Here is a 16,527-nt window from a genome sequence, read left to right on the forward strand (position 1 = left end):
GAATCGACCGTTACTAGTGGCAAGAGACTTCAACGTAGGAAGTGAAGGTTAGATATCATCTTGTGAAAACCGAGTCATCGATTAGGACATGGTGGGAATAACAGAAATGTCAAAGATTAATATGAAAATCTAAAAGTAACTGCCTTTCCACTTACCGAGTCCGAGGTGAGCGTCGAAACCAGCTTATAACAAACCAGACGGTCAGGTCGTCAACAAGGACAGCACAGTGGGCGTGCGACCTACATACGTCGTGGCCGCAAGCTTGGTGAAGGACCGCCGCACAGGCTGTCATCTTACAGCGGACCACCTGTAAAATAAAGATACATAAGTATCCCGTAGTAGGTAGGTTCTAGAGGAGCACGGGGGCTCCGGGTGCTTAAAGTAAACCGGCAACCGCCGGGTAGTATTGTATTCTAAGCCGTAATGGCGAACAGTAGAAAACACCTAATAAGGTAAAATACAAACAAATCAAATCCGTTGGTTATGATCATTCAGAGGGGGAACAGTCTAGTAGAAAAAATATAAAATGAATAATATGGTTAATAATAAGCCGTTAGCTCCGGGGAGACAACTGAGAGACCCAGGGGTCATGCTAGCCTACCAGGGTAGGCGGGAAAAACGGGGGGGGGGGGGGGGGGGGGAGGTCGAGAGTCGGAGACTCACCGACTGTCGCAAGGACCTAACCAAAAAACTCGATAAAGTTCAACAAAGCTCGAAAGCTACACAAGGGATTCCTACAAATAAAAAGAGGGTAACATCGTGTGGGGTCCGTGGTATGCGGAACGTCACACGGGAAGGGTGGGGGAATACTATTAACTGGGTCCCGTGGGGTGCGGAACGACACGGGGGAAACGCCGTAAAACCCAAAGCATAGCAGAAATCACTCCAGCCGATCGATGGCCAATCGGAGCAGCGGAGAGAAAACTGCTACGAAAGGGCAGGAGTAGGCGTAAAAATACACATACAGCCTCGCTAATGTTCACGGTTCCGAAGGGAGAAGAGTCAGTCGACACCCCGGGGGAGGGGGAGGGGGAGGGGGAGGGGGAGGGGGGGGGAGGGGGAGGGGGAGGGGGGAAGGGGACTGGGGAACGAGAGGACTCGACCCATAAGACAAAACAGCTGACTCCAAGCCTCAGAGACGAGAGGCATCCCTGGAGTGGGGATGGGGTAGGCGGGTGGGTGGGGATGCCAGACGCCTACAACGAGAACAAGCCAATGGGGAGGCAGAAGGCGATCACGTGGGACAGGGAGACAAGGAGTACCAACCTGGTCGATGAACCAAGACAGATAACGAATGATCATAAACGGATAATGACTAGGTAATATAACTTAAGATAATATGATAATATGGTAAAATATAATGAATAGGGAAGCATGCGATAAATACCGTTGGCTTTTCATAGTAAGAGGGGGACGCAGGAGAGAGGCAGGGAAATAACGAGCCGAGCCCTCCAGTGCGGGTAGGTATCGACTGGACAGGGGGGCCAACATAACAAAATCGGGTAGATGCCGATCGAAATAAAAACACAAAACTGAAAGAACTTCCTCCCGAGAGTCCCACTCAAACTAAAGTAAATAACTAGGTGGTAATATAAGATACTGTATCGTAATCTGCTATTAGATATCACCTCGGTAAAAAACGTAATAGCGTGAAGTAACCAACTAGGAGCGCCCGAAGGCGAGCAGGCATGCCAACCTAACATCGACTATGATACGTAGAGTAATATCATAACTGACTGATCTTGGTGAAAATACCATAACCATAATGTAATAAATAACAGTGGGTGTGGACTGTGATATACCCAGCGGTTCGAAACGAAAAACAATTAGTAAAGAGGACTAATTGTAAGACATTAAGAACGAGTGACAGGAGGTAGCCGGCCATGATGGCGGCCTCGAAGCGGGGCCGCGAACAGTAACAAATAAAAACCGATATACAATAAAAAACTAAGGGCAAGGCTACCTCCAAAGACTCAAAACTCATAGATCTGGTGCTTAACTTAGATGGAGAGACAGTAGAGTCCGACATCATTGATAAATCCTGGGTAAAACCGAGAAAACACCACGAAAAAAAAAATCAGAGTAGCCTACACACGATGTGCTATGAAAAAGGAGTGAGGTCACTGGCGTGGGTTGGACTGTTGGTAGTAATAGATCCGAGTTAGGTGTTGAACGGCACCTCGCTGTAACAGGGATATTGAGAGGAGATATCTAAATGGTACGAGACCTCTGGTTGTGATTTATCACGCCCCAGTATATTATACACACACCTTATTAGGTGAGCGAGCTGGGTTCAACCTAGCATTCCTATACTGTACAATTTTTTCTCTGGTAAATTCATAGCAGTTTCTACCTTAGAAATGTAAAAGGAGCATTTCACTGGGCAGCACAGGTCGGAGCCCAGAAAATAAATTTTAGAGATAGGAATAACTCCCACAGTGCAACACTCAAACCACCGACATAAAAGTATTTTCAGGATTGTAAATAACGGATTTTGAGCGAAGCGAAAAATCTATTTTTGGGTAAGATGGATGCCCTAATGGAAGGTTCCTTTAGTAGCTTCCCAAGGGTATATATGACTACAGTGATATTCCCAGAGAATTAAACCAAAGGTTTCACAGAATTCTAACTTCTGGCACTAGTACCCTTAAGATTTACTCTCAAGGATATCGTATATAATCAGGGGACGTATTCTTGACACGCCACATGGCAATCTGCACCCCACATCAGAGGTTACCCTGGTTACCCTACTACTATCGTATCACAACCGCGCCAATTCCCTCTGGCGGTCATTCCTTATAGTGTTGAGCATGGTGCTACAGATACAGTAGTTCGGGAGGGAAACTGAAGATCTTTTCTTAGAAAAGAAGGGTGGGTCCATCACGACGTCATGGCCATCTCACCCAAAAATAGATTTTTCGCTTCGCTCAAAATCAGTTTTTTGGGCTCAAGCCATGACGTCCTGATGGAAACATACCAGAGAATCAATGTATCTGGATTTTCATCAGTGCCTTAACCTTGGGACAATATTTCTACGGCCAAAAGGGCCAATCGAGACAAATGACGTTACCGTTATCCGTCATTATCACTACGCATAACAATGTGTGTGCTTCCTGCCCCCTGCAGGGAAAAGTCACTTTAGACGGTAGAAAAAGGGCCTCAAGGTAGCATATATTGTATGAACAAACATAAGTATACACTGAGAATACAAACGGTCTCAAGGTTTGTATATATTGCCGAACCAATATCAGTGTCCCCATCCGTTGTTTGTAAGCATACAATGATATGAGAAATACTTACATGAGTAAGTCAAGGAACCCTGGCATCTTAAACATGCAATTGTCGGGCGAATTAGGACGCAACTGCATTTTAACAGACATTTATTTCTAATAAATTACTACATGCTAAATGAATGTAGCATAAAGAAATTATACAAGAGACATACAGAAATTAATGTTCCCTTTTTGAAAGGGGAAGAAATGATGAGTGCCACTCTCAGACTGAAGAAAAGCTCTTTTAATAAGACTTCTCTTTATAATTTTTGTACATGAAATAGTCTAACAACACTGTGTATTATGTACACACGGCACTAGTGGTATCCGTATAATTTCACATCTGAGATTCTGAACAGATTTAGTGTTACCTTGGCAACACTTATTCAAAGGGAGGTCACACGAAAAATGCTGACCCCTTCTCCTTTTAATTGATAGTCCCAATCAATTGACTGTTCATCGCAGAGCTAGACGACAGGGTCCAAAATACCACCTGCCGCCACCACATAATGCTTCAATTCATAGACTTGCTTAGCATAGTGTCTGTAAGACACTGGACAACCTCCGTCCAATAAAGGAGCGAAGAGGCTCAAGTCCACACACTGAAAAGTTCAGTGATGAAGCAATTTTTCTCAGATCACTATCTGCAAGAGTACTGTCAGGATCCGCTCCGCGAATAAGGTAGGCGAGCTTCGCCCTCAGTTGTAGGGATAGTTTGATCCAGAAGTTTCTCCTGTAAAGAGCAGTTTCTCCTGAAGTCTGAAGTTCTACGAGGATAGACCTTAGGCACTCAAGCAGACAGAGAGAGACATCTTCCTTCAGTGGGCAGATTCTCCAGGAACCCCACCTCTTAGTGGGTAGCTCGTCCTTAGCGAGAAAGGTTGGATCAGGAAAGAGATGCAGTTCTCCCATTTAATGTGGCCCTCATCCCCAGATAGGGCCACTATTTCACTAACTCTAGCCCCAGAGGCTATAGCGAACAGAAAAATAACCTTTTGGGTTAGATCCTTGAGGGAACAAACCTCATTGTTCACAGGTGAGGCATAATGTAGGACCTTGTCCAAAGACTATAAGATGGGCTTTGGTAGTGGTGCAGGCCTAAGCCTTGCACATGTCTTCGGAATCTTATTAAAGATTTCATTCGTCAGATCCACTTAAAGGGCATATAGAAGAGGTCTAGTCGAGGCTGACTTGCACGTAGATATTGGTCCATGGATCCAAAGATCCAATCAAGCGACCTCTCTCGCAAAGCCGGCCATACTCTTGGTGCTTACTCAAGGGTTCATATGGGGACAGGGCCGAGGAACCAATCTTATAGTATCCAAGGATGCACTGACTCCTTTCTCAAAAGCCATCATGCTGTTGGCCGCCAGACCTTGATTATAAGGGTGGACAGAGAAGGACAGGCAGAAGATCATGAGATTCCTTTCGGTCCTTTTGCTTTAACAAAGTAACTTACTTTTCCCAAGACGACTCGTACTGTCTTCTAGTTGACTAAACTTGTATTCTTCTAAGAATTCTATTTTGCCTTTTGAGATCCCAAGTCTTTTTCCCTAACCATTAGGGCAAGGAATTCATAAGATGAAGGGATCGGGTGCTCTGTGAGAAATCGAAGGCAGAAAGCTTCTGAACCTCCAGGATAATCCTAGGTGCAGAACTAGGACCAGCCTCGGTCTCAGTTCCTTCATTACAGGGAACGGGGTGCTCTTGGGCTACCTAGGAGCCAACAGAGCCTCTCTTCCCTGGAAGGGTCTCAGCATATAGAGGGCCTTCCGCAGGAGATTGGATGGGCTGAACAGGAATTCCCAAGTCCATCCCTTCTATTCTAGAGACATGATGTCTGTATCTCAACTAGAGGATCCTCGTATGGGGCTACATATCGAAATAGTATCTTGATGACGCTTGTGACTAAGAGATCGATCTGCAGCTCGGGGACTTGTTCCCATCTGGGAGGGAATAGGTCTGCGTCCATGGACCATTCCAACTCTATTGGCTTGAGCCCAAGAAGAGCATCCGCTGTCACCCTGCGGATCATTTATACATGAGCTGCTGATAGGTGACATTCCCTTAGGGAAGGGATGGCTAACATCACCTAATGAAATGAGAAGTCCCTTATCCTCGACCGTTTCGACGCCTCATTATCGCTTCGATGCCCCACATCAGCCTGAGGTGGTCAGATCTGCGTGGAGTGTTTCCCCACCCATTACAGGGCTAATATGGCCTACAGGCCTGTGGCCTTTGGTCATTGTAGGGTAAGCGAAGAAGGTACGACCATAATTGGTCCTTTTAGATCTCTTAGAGCGTTTGATGCGTATCTTCTCCAGCCCTTAACGTATCTTACACCTGTGCTTGTAGCACTGGGTCTGTCATTATCGTGAACTGGAGAGAGAGTTCAAAACTCCTCCCTGTTAGCGTCTTGGAATCCTGACTGATTACCATAGTCTCTTGACCGACCTTGCGATCTCCTTTTACATCCCCAAGGGAAAGGAGAGTTGGGGTGACCACAGGTTTCAATGGTTTTTTTTTTAAAAACATTGAAGGCCCTGAGCTGGAGAGAATAGAGACTTCTTGAAGCTATCTTGCATCCCCGATGTTCCGGGGGCCGGATCATCTCCATGGATACTCACAGACCAGCCGTTTCAGGTGCTGCCCACCCCAGCCTGTCGTCCAGGTCCTTTGTTGCCTGAACTCTTTCTAGGCTTGGTTTAGCTTGACTGTCTGCCAATTCTGTGAAGATCCTAGTACTGAATCTAGTCCGACGAGAATCTTGTCTAGTATATATGTTATCTTCTGTAACTTGGATCCTAGGTAGGAGGGGAGGGGGTGACTGACTGGAAGTTGCCGATAGACATCTTTCAGGTGTGACCAGACTGCGAACACCCCTTATTGAATAAGGTCCTTATATTCAGAAGGATTAACATCCTGAACTTGCTGTGTTATTGGAACTTGTTGAGTGGCGACAAGTCCAGAATGACTCTGTTTTCTTTTTTCCTTCACGTGAACACCAAACCGCCTTCCTTGGAAATCTATGGACTTTCCTTACCGCTAGTATGCTCTAGAGCTCTAAAGTATGCTCTTCCAGGGGGGTTTTGGAATGTAGGAAGAGTAGAGGAAAGGATGGTGGAGGTAACGTCTATTTCCATTCTAATCTCATCTTGGTTAGGCCTTGGACCCAAGGATCGAAGGTCCAGCGATCCAGAAGGAACCTCCCTCCTCCCAGAAGCGTTTGTTTGCTTTGCATGATCAGAAGATGTACATATCTGACCGTTTGTGGGATGCTGTTGAACATCCCAAGGAGACCCAAGAAACTTTTCAGTCCTCCTTTTAGGCCATACCTGACCGTTTGTTTATATCAGCTTCCCAGTGTCGTGCTTCACTGTAATAGAAGATTCCTTTCTATTGTATAAGGCTTAGGATAAGTACGCTGGAAAAGAATAGGAGAGAGACATACTTGTGAATCCCTCCAGCCAACTGCTGCGACCTTCCTAATTATTGATTCTAGGGCATCCTCTTTAAGGGGGGCCCAATGGAAGATTCTAGCTCATAAGGATAGAGTAGCGTAAACAACGCCTACATCCAGGGAATTAATAATGAGAATCAAAGAGACTGATGAAGAGTCAGCGTAAGAAAAGGGGAAGCGAGTCCCAAAATCAGGTAGGTCTCAGCAAGAGATTGTGCTTAGAAGCACAGAGTATTGGAAAACTATTCTATTGTATGGTTATGTACCAAAGATTTCTGTCTGTGATATGGTCCTATACTACAGATGTACAGGGTATTGTATACACCTATACAACTGGCATACTACCGTCAAGGCTAGTACTTGGGGATAAGTAAACTGGCACAGTACTTCAGTACTGATATGGCTAGCAGTTCTCTGGCATGTCAGTGACTCGTCGGTCGTCAGCGGGTCGCCGACAGAAGGCACACCATCCTAGCCAGCATTCAATGTGACTGGGTAGTGGTGAAAACTATACACATAGCCAGCAGCCCGCTGAATCGTTGGCGACCCCTCGGGCTGTCGGCGGGCTGTCGGAAGGCTGCCGACTGAAGGCATACCCACCCAGCCATCCACCCAGCCATTGACTGGGTGGTGACCAAGGGCACACACTGCCGGCTCTCGGCAGCGGAGTCCGATGTGACAGTGAATCAATGACTGCCGTCGTTGTTATCACTACGAGCCAGTGAAAGGATCGCCAATTTGCCAGTTACCAAAATGAATAAGCGAAATCTTTGGTCCAAATCCCGTAGAGTTTTCGTATTTGAGAGTTCGTAACTGAACTGCCCTTTTGTTTCAGACAACACCTGAAACCAAACCAACCGTAGTTCGACAGCTTGAGACTGACATCGTGTATGCACTGGCAGCGAAGGGGGGTCCCCCATCCCCACCTCCTCCCCTTGAACTGGAGTGGAGAAAGGAGGGATAAGGGACAGGATGTCGTACATTTATGAAGCTGTAATATTGGTAGGTATGGTTTCAGAGATTATAGAAACCTCACACCCAATTGCGCAAGTTGTTACGAGCTGTATCCCCAGATTATATTAACTTGGGATTTTCGAGACCTTCAGACAATAAGGTCCGGCCTACTTTCAGGCCGGAGGGTCTCGGAAGGGGTTGGGGATTCGGAAATAATATTGCTGGGGGCATGAAACCTGCATGTATTATGTCCGTGAAAATACTCTCTTATTCCTGCAGAAGACTGCGATGCATCATCTGGTGTTCCTCCTGTAAGGAAAGGAGAATAGAAATGAGTATTCAATTGATTATCACACAAACAATTTGCAAAAGTCATCATTTGACAAAATAGCTTAGGACAGGAAGCTATAAACGGATAGTGGGAGACACATACCTGCATATCCCCTGCAAGCCAATGCTGTTACCTCCCCTCAGTATTAATATAAGGAGATTCCTCCAACTGGGGAATTCCAAGTAAAAAGGGGGTCGAACACCTAGGTGTAGAGAAGTATACAAGGCACTGTGCCCCCCTTATACTTAACACTGTGAGGTAAGGAGGACTTGATTTCACAATCAGAGTATCGAAGGAATACCATTCTTTCGATATAGGAGCGGTACCAGCAGAAGCTCGCACAAGGGTACCCAAGATATGTAGAAATAACTACTGTATAATCATACTATAGTCTTCTATTTGCAGTATATATTATACTGCAAATTAATGGCTACTGTATAATTACATCTAATGTAGTTCAGCCAGTGTGCTGCTCCATCTGGCGGCCAGCTGGATTAGGAAATATAAAAGACATATTTGTGTAACCCACCTAATGTATTTGCTGTAGCCTCCCTTACAATATTAAATCAAGGAGTTTCCTGATCAGGGAAACTAAGGGATAAGGGCTCTCCCCTTTAAAGTTTAGAGGTGACACACCACCAGACCTTTACGAAATTTAATATTGTAGGGTAAATGGAAACTTGATTTCATATCAGAATATTGACGAAATATTATTCTATCAATATAGGATTGGGTTCAGCAAATACCTGGGCAGGGATACCCAAGATATATGAAATAACTACCGTATATACTATAGTGCAAATATACTGACTACCTGTATAGACATATACTGTAGTTCAATCGGCATGTTGCCGGATTAGCTAGCTATTGCAGGAACATCTACCATGCAAAAAAAAAAAAAAAAAGAGAGAGAGAGAGAGAGAGAGAGAGAGAGAGAGAGAGAGAGAGAGAGAGAGAGAGAGAGAGAGAGAGAGAGAATCTATTACTGTGTATGTATACAGTAATTAAGGATGTAAAAGTCTAATTTTACTGACTTTCTCCGAAAAGAAGGTTCCAATGGAAGAGGAGAATGTAACATTCAGGGTTCCATTTAGCCACAGAACTATTGCCGGCTTACCACTGCAGGCCAGACTTCGGCAGCACTAGTACAGTCGGTATGCTGCCGACTGAGTCAGTACCTATCTGTGACGGTCTACTGCCGGCCAGAGAAACACGCCGACAACATAAGTTGTGGCCAGCAGTTCAAGGGAGAACTGGAGAACCTTGGTGACAGAAGGGACCTCCCACCCACAGCCGTCATGGCCGCCGGAAGCCGTCAAGTCGCCGGAAGCCGTCATCTGAGGAGAGGGGGTCTGGCCGGCTCCGGCAACCCACCGGCAATGGCAAGGTTGCAGGACGCCACCTCAGAAAAGACAATGGCTCAGCCATCGTAAAAGAACAGGGGGGGGGGGGAATATGGTCCTATACGAGGTATATAAGGGGCTGGCAATGTTGCCGGACCTACACACCTCTAAGAAACTCTGTTTTAGTATCGGCACAACCCCAAGCGGCAGGAGAATCTATTCTCCAGCTTAGGAGGTGCTAATACAGTTAAGGGGACGGCAGCCATGCCGTTTCCTCTCAACAAGGGAGAAACAGAGTTCCAATGCCGGCGCCATCCTGGGCCACAAGAGTATACTACTCTACAGCCTAGGGTCTGCGAGCATAAGACTAGTCTCCTAGACCACAGGGAGAAGGTGGCGGCATTATGAAACCACTTTAGGTGTAGCCTAGGGAGGGCTAGCCTCCGATGCCGGCAGCTCAGCCGGCAGGGGAATGCAATTCACCCCGCCGACCGACTGCCGACATAAAACTAAGTACTCTGAGGTTCTGATCGAATCCCAAAACTTGCTGTCTGCTGATAAGGGATGAGACAGAAAACTCTAGGCTAATCATGCCAGAATAAGAAATTCAAGGCCGACGCATAGAGTTGTAGCCTAAGGCTACTCTAAGAAGGAAGAGAGATTACCCATAAATCTTTATTCGAGATGAGTAACGGCTATAACAATTCCAGGAGATATCAATCTCCAATGAATGATAACCGATACACAAGGGTAACGGGGGAAACGTCGAAAGTATATGTTGTCTATGCTGGGTTACCTAGGCAAGGCGAGATCTCTGTTACCTAAAATCACCGAAACTGACATACGATCGACACAAAAGGGAAAATTATGCATATAAAATATTTTTACAGTTATAAAATGCCTAAATAGCTTTCATAACAACAATTAATGCTATTTAAACCGGGAATTTCGTTCTGCTAACTAAATAACACAAGCCCAATGAACGACGGCGCCCATGGCGACACCGGTAATCGGCGTAGATCCAATCACAATAAATACAGTAAACTAATTTCATTGTGAAGGTGGAACTAATATACATAATGTAAAGAATGAATACTCAACTTTCTAGATCAGAGGTTCTCAATGGGGGTGAAATTCACCCCCAGGGGTGAATTTTGGGCTTTCAGGGGGTGAATTGAGACCGAAGTAAGTTTATGGGTGAGGAGAGCAATTATAGGCTTTGGCGTAACTGGCCTGTCACGTGGGCTTGCATTATATCATGTGCTGGCCCAGGAAAAATGGATTAGACAGTAATATTAAAGTGACCACCCAAGTTAATCCTAGGATTGTAAAAGGAACTGAAGAAGAGACAGATGGCTAGGGAATTAAGTAGGTCCCAAGAAAATTACTTGGCAATTTCAAGGTTGGGAACTCCTGGACTATAAATAACTGAGAAGCTAATATCAAGGATCAAGTTGTGCAGGAGATAAAGTCTTCAGCATTTAGCTTGTTTTCAATTCAACTTGATGAATCCACTGATGTGACATCATGTTCCCAGTTGATGGTGTTTGCAAGGTATGTTCACTCAGGTTCATTTAAAGAGGAGTTTTCTTTTATTCTCCTCTTGAACTAATTACCAAGGCCTCTGATATTTTGGAGGTTTCATCTTTTTTTGAATCAGAAAATCTTTCGTGGGATAATATCAGTGGGTGTTGTACAGATGGAGCACCAGCTATGTTAGGGACAAAATCAGAATTCCAAGTATGTGTGAAAAAGCGAGCTCCAAAAGTGAAAGGCATTCATTGTATGAGCCATCGTCAGACACTAGCCTCAAAAATACTTCCTGCTCCGCTAGAGAAGGTTTTGGATCAAACAATTAAAATGGTAAATTTCGTCAAAGGAGGGGCTCTCAACTCACGCCTTTTCAAGCAGTTATGTACTGATATGGATGCAACCCATCATTCGCTTCTTTTTCACAAAAATGTTCGTTGGCGTTCAAGAGGAAATGTAACTGAGCGAGTATTTGAGCTCAGAGATGAGCTCAAATTGTTTATTGAAGTGCAAGGTAAAACAGAATTTCCTGCCTGGCTGAGTGATGAGGAATGGATCATGCGTCTTGCCTATTTTGTTGATATAATTGAGCAACTGAATAAACTGAATCTTCAGATGCAAGGAAGGAATACAGACATTATAGAATTCGTAGATGCCTTGGAAGCTTTCATGAGCAAGCCTGAAAATTAGAAGAAAAGGGTAAATGCAGAAAATGTAGTAATGTTTGAGAAACTGTCATCCATTCTTGATGTTTGTGGTGAAGACAAGGTGCTTCCACAATTTGCAAAAAATGAAATTTTGTAGCATTTAACAGCACTGGAAAATGAATTCAGACGATATTTTCACGAACTTAGTGATGGTGAGTTGGATTTAGTCAGAAATCCCTTCTAACTGTCGGTTGAAAAAGTTCCTGATGATTGTCAAGATGAGTTTTGGAGTTAAAAAGTGATTCGGGTGTAAGAGATATGTTCGATGAGAAATCAATAACAAAATTTTGGCCTCTGATGTGCGATTCCTACCCAAAAGTGGCTGAAATGGCTATCCGTGTATTGCTTCCATTTGTATCGACATCTTTGTGAGTCAGGCTTTTCAACTCTGTTACAAATTAAAACGAAGCATCGCAATAGACTAGAGGTAGAAAATGACCTGGGTTGTGCTCTTTCAAGCACTCATCCGCGTATCCCAGAATTGGCTAAGAAAAAACAATCAGGTTTCGTCAATCTATGAAATGTAATCTTCTGAATAAAAATAATTACATATTTAAAATATCTTGTTGCCCTATCGAACTTTCTGTTTGTTGCATCAGCTTCAGTTTGGCCTGTTAAATAGTTCTTATAAATTAAAAAAAGACTATTTTACTTTCATTCACGTTTTATATATCCATCGATATCTTCAATTTGCATATAATTTATAATATACCATTATAAAAATAATCCAAGTAAAGCTTTAAATGTACAATACCGTTTGAAAAATAGAAAATAAAAGGATTTTTAGTAATATTTGCATATTATATACAGTGCACTTTTTGAGACAGACAAATTTGGAAAAGACGGGAAGCGGGGGTGGGGTGGGGAATGACATCATTGCAAATGGTGAAAGGGGTGCATGGGCCAAGAAGGTTGAGAACCCCTGTTCTAGATGGATGAAAGAAGCTGTAGAAAGCATAAAGTTCCTTAGAAATCGATCGAAAATGTCAGATCAACAGGGAACACCACCGTAGCGAGGCGCTACAAATTAAGGAATTGGTGCGGTTGTGATACGATAGTAGTAGGGGAACCAGGGTAACCTCTGATGCGGCTACCCTTCTAATTCTGCCACGTATCCCCCTCGAAGCATAAAGGCTATTCGGGGTGCAGATTGCCATGTGGTGTGTCAAGATTACGTCCCCTGATTATATACAATATCCTTAAGAGTAAATCTTAAGGGTACTCGCGCCAGAAGTTAGAAATCTGTGAAACCTTTGGTTTAATTCTCCGGGAATATCACTGTAGTCATATATACCCTTGGGAAGACACTAAAGGAACCTTCCATCAGGACGTCATGGCTCGAGCCCAAAAAAATCTATGGACAAATACATAAACAAAAACGTATATACGTACAGTACATTACACAAGGCATATACGCACATACATACATATGCATATACATGCATATCACACACTTTATAGTGTACATACATATAAACATACAAATATAAACTATTTTTGGATTCACCAATTCTTACTAAACTTGACAATTTTAATTGAATACAGTTCTTTATTATGTTTCCAATTACTACAACTATTTGGAAAAAAATCCTAACCTTTCATCTTACCTCTAAATGTTCTTGCCAACTGATAAATTATGTCACTGGAAACCAAAACTCTTCAAAATATTTTATCACCCTAAATAAAGCTAATGCTAAACAGCACCAGAAGTAAGCATTGTTGATACCTTTGTTGCTTTGTTGATACCTTTGTTGCATTGTTCTTGCATTAGGGCAATTTTAAGCAACAATCTTTAAAAGTAGTTTTTGGATTAAAGCTAAAAATCTAAAACTTAATTTGGTTTACACACAGGAGTAACACCAGATCTAGTAACAACTAGAATTAAAATATAATCTTTGTAAATAAAACTGCAACAGCGCATTACTTAGCATTAAAATAATGATTACTTACCATAGCAAACTCTTCCATCGCCTTCATAACCTGGTTTACACATACAAATGTAGCTTCCTTCTGTATTGTAGCATGCTGCATGTTCATCACAAACACTAGCAGGATCTGAACACTCAAAAATATCTGTAAAGTAAATAGACTTTTAGGAACATGCCGTATTCAACAAAGTTGCCCGTTACATAATTATTCATAATTTAAAATCATTGCCTACTTGAACCTGTCACGTGCACAAAGGAATTACCAAATTAAGCTCGACTATCAAGGTGAGAAATTTATCTTGTTAAGACTTTAGTCTCATTAAAGCAAAATTTCAATTCAAGTTACTTCTTTACAGTTTTGTTCAATTTAAATAAACAAATGGCCGAATCTCAAAATATGATTACATTCAAAACTCTGAATATACATTTTTATAAATTACAGTAAGATTATATGCCTAACATTTTAAAGAATTTGAAAAGATTTCTGCATTCTTTTTTATCGATTCAGTTACTGGCATTTGTGGGTTTAATTGAAGTTACTCACATTACTGGTCAATTTGGAAAAAAAACTTTGAATTCAAACAACGCATTCTAATTTGGGAATGGTAACTAACAGTTATGTTTTGGCTTTATCATTGGATAAGAGGATTTAAATAAAATCATCTGTTCTGATGTGGATGCAGTTCTAATCTGGAAACAGTTGAAGAAGTTACTAGAGACCTAGAGACCAGACGAGGCCATAAAATGCCCAATACATTTTGGTTAAATTACTCTGCAGGTTTACACTAAGGTAAAGGGCAAATTTAGACAGCAAGATAGAAGAGAGTGGGAATGGCAGCATAGGAGGCAGCTAGAAAAAGGTAACTAGGGGCCTAAGAGACAAGACTGCAAAGAACCTTGGATGATACCTACAGTATAGTGCATCATTCAAAATGCACTAAAACATGGATAAGACAAGTTGTAAGAAACAACTGGGAAGAAAAGTTAAGGTGGTGGTGCTTCACTCCAGAAAAAATGATAATTGATAATCTAGAGATTATTCATAGGTTTCAGTTTGATTGTAGTTGAATGTTCTGGCCATTATGGCACATATAGCCTAATTGACCCTAAACCCCCTTCATACACACACTAGGATCTAATATTATGCATCTATAATTCTCTGCTTGCTTATTTTATATGCAAGGGGGGTTTTCTGATCCATGTACCTAAAAGAAATTGAACAGTCATGGGAAAATTGGCATGCCTGAGAATGTTTAACCCAGATTATGAAAAGATCCCATTATATAAAAATTTACGACTGCCTGAAAATTAATATGGAAAAGATACCTATAATAGCAAGGAATATTAAATGTCAAAAAGATGAATGCCAGAAAAGCAAGAGGGCTAGAAATAAGTAAATTACAAGATCTTACTCCATGATATCAATCACAAGCACAAAGAAAATTAGAATTCTAAACCAAAAATACTAGACAAAAACAAGTGAAGTAAATGCTAGACAGAGTTGAACAGCAACACACTCAAAAGATCAAGAGCTTATTTACTGTTGCCTAAGCTGATTTAGAACAAACAAACTTTTAGTTTAAATTACACTTTTTTCTACTTTTGCACCACTTTAATCATTCAAAGATCACTACAGAATTGTGATATGACTTCGATGAATACCATAACCACCAGCACAATCTTTTAAGTGTCATTAAACTACTCACCAAAGCAAGATCTCCCATCTCCAGTGTAGCCAGGATTACACGTGCACAAATAGCTCCCCAGGGGTATTTGTGCAAAACGCATTTGTATGACAGCTGGATGATCCATCAGCACACTCGTTAATATCTGAAAGGTATATGGATAAAAGCTTGAAACTCAATGCAGTAAACATTTCATACACTTTCCTGGAAGTCATGGTTCTTTCATAGAAAAGTTAAGCGAAAAAATTCATTGCTCCTGCACATAATGATGAAAGGCTCGTAGCCATAAGCCCTTTCTTCACATTTGTAAAAAAGCAGGGAGGAACATCTGTTGTGCTCACACCACCATCCCCAACCAACGCCATCTAGATATTTGTACCTCAGGCAAATGAGATCAAGATAATGGCAGCTAAATATGGCTTTGTTTGCACAACAGATACTCCTCTCTGCATGTACACGAACTTGAAGAAAGGGCTTATGACTGAACATTTCATCTAGCTAAACTCGTTCATTAAAAGAATGAATAGCCTGAACTTTAGGGAATTATGAAAATATTCTTGGGCTCAGGCCATGTCATCTTGATGGAAGTTCCTTCTTAGTAGCTTCCTAGGCTATATTTAACTACTGTACAGTGATATATCCCAGAGAATTTTACTAAAGGTATCCAGAATTCTAACTCCTGGCGGCGAGTATCCCTTGTATTATCTTATAGAGATATCGCTTAAGATCAGAGGACGTATTCTTGACACGCCACATAGCTATCTACACCCCTAAAGGCGTTTACGCTTCGAGAGGGGAAAGTGGCAAGAATTGTAGGAGAGCCGTTATTAAGGCAACACGCCTACCCTTACTGTGATTGAGCGCCAGCACGACGCCGTGTGGCGCCATCTAGCCATTCTTCTCGTGTAGCGTTCCTTACTGGTGTTTAACCCGTGTACCTCTCGTATTTTTGATTGTTTTTGATCTATGATGTCTTCACCAGCCTCATCTGCCTCTGGAAAGTTAAGTACTATCTTTGATTTGTATAAATGTAAGCACTTGCCAGTTTTTTTTTTGTCCCCCCCTAAAAATATGTTCGTAATTAACGTAACAAGAGCTGTTGCCCAGCCAGATGGTGTGGAGGATTTATTTTTGCTTTATTTTAATTTTTCTTTTGCCAAATCCAGAGAGAGAGAGAGAGAGAGAGAGAGAAGAGAGAGAAGAGGAGAGATAAGAGAGAGAAAGAGAGACAAGAGAGACAGAGAAGAGAAGAGAGACAGAGAGAGAGAGAGAAAGAGAGAGAAAGAGAGAGAAGAGAGAGAAGAGAAAGAGGAGAAA

At 42.4% G+C, this 16,527-nt stretch overlaps 1 protein-coding gene across 1 annotated transcript in view; it reads right to left on the reverse strand.

Moving 5' to 3' along the window:
- Positions 1-16,527, reverse strand: part of LOC137653520 (fibrillin-1-like) — a 234,878-nt gene that overhangs the window by 106,278 nt on the left and 112,073 nt on the right. The window contains 3 exon segments of the mRNA XM_068387022.1: positions 13,548-13,670; positions 15,232-15,292; positions 15,294-15,355. Coding sequence (XP_068243123.1) covers positions 13,548-13,670; positions 15,232-15,292; positions 15,294-15,355 — 246 coding nt within the window.

Source organism: Palaemon carinicauda, chromosome 1, assembly GCF_036898095.1.
Source record: "Palaemon carinicauda isolate YSFRI2023 chromosome 1, ASM3689809v2, whole genome shotgun sequence".
Classification (NCBI taxonomy): Eukaryota; Metazoa; Arthropoda; class Malacostraca; order Decapoda; family Palaemonidae; genus Palaemon; species Palaemon carinicauda.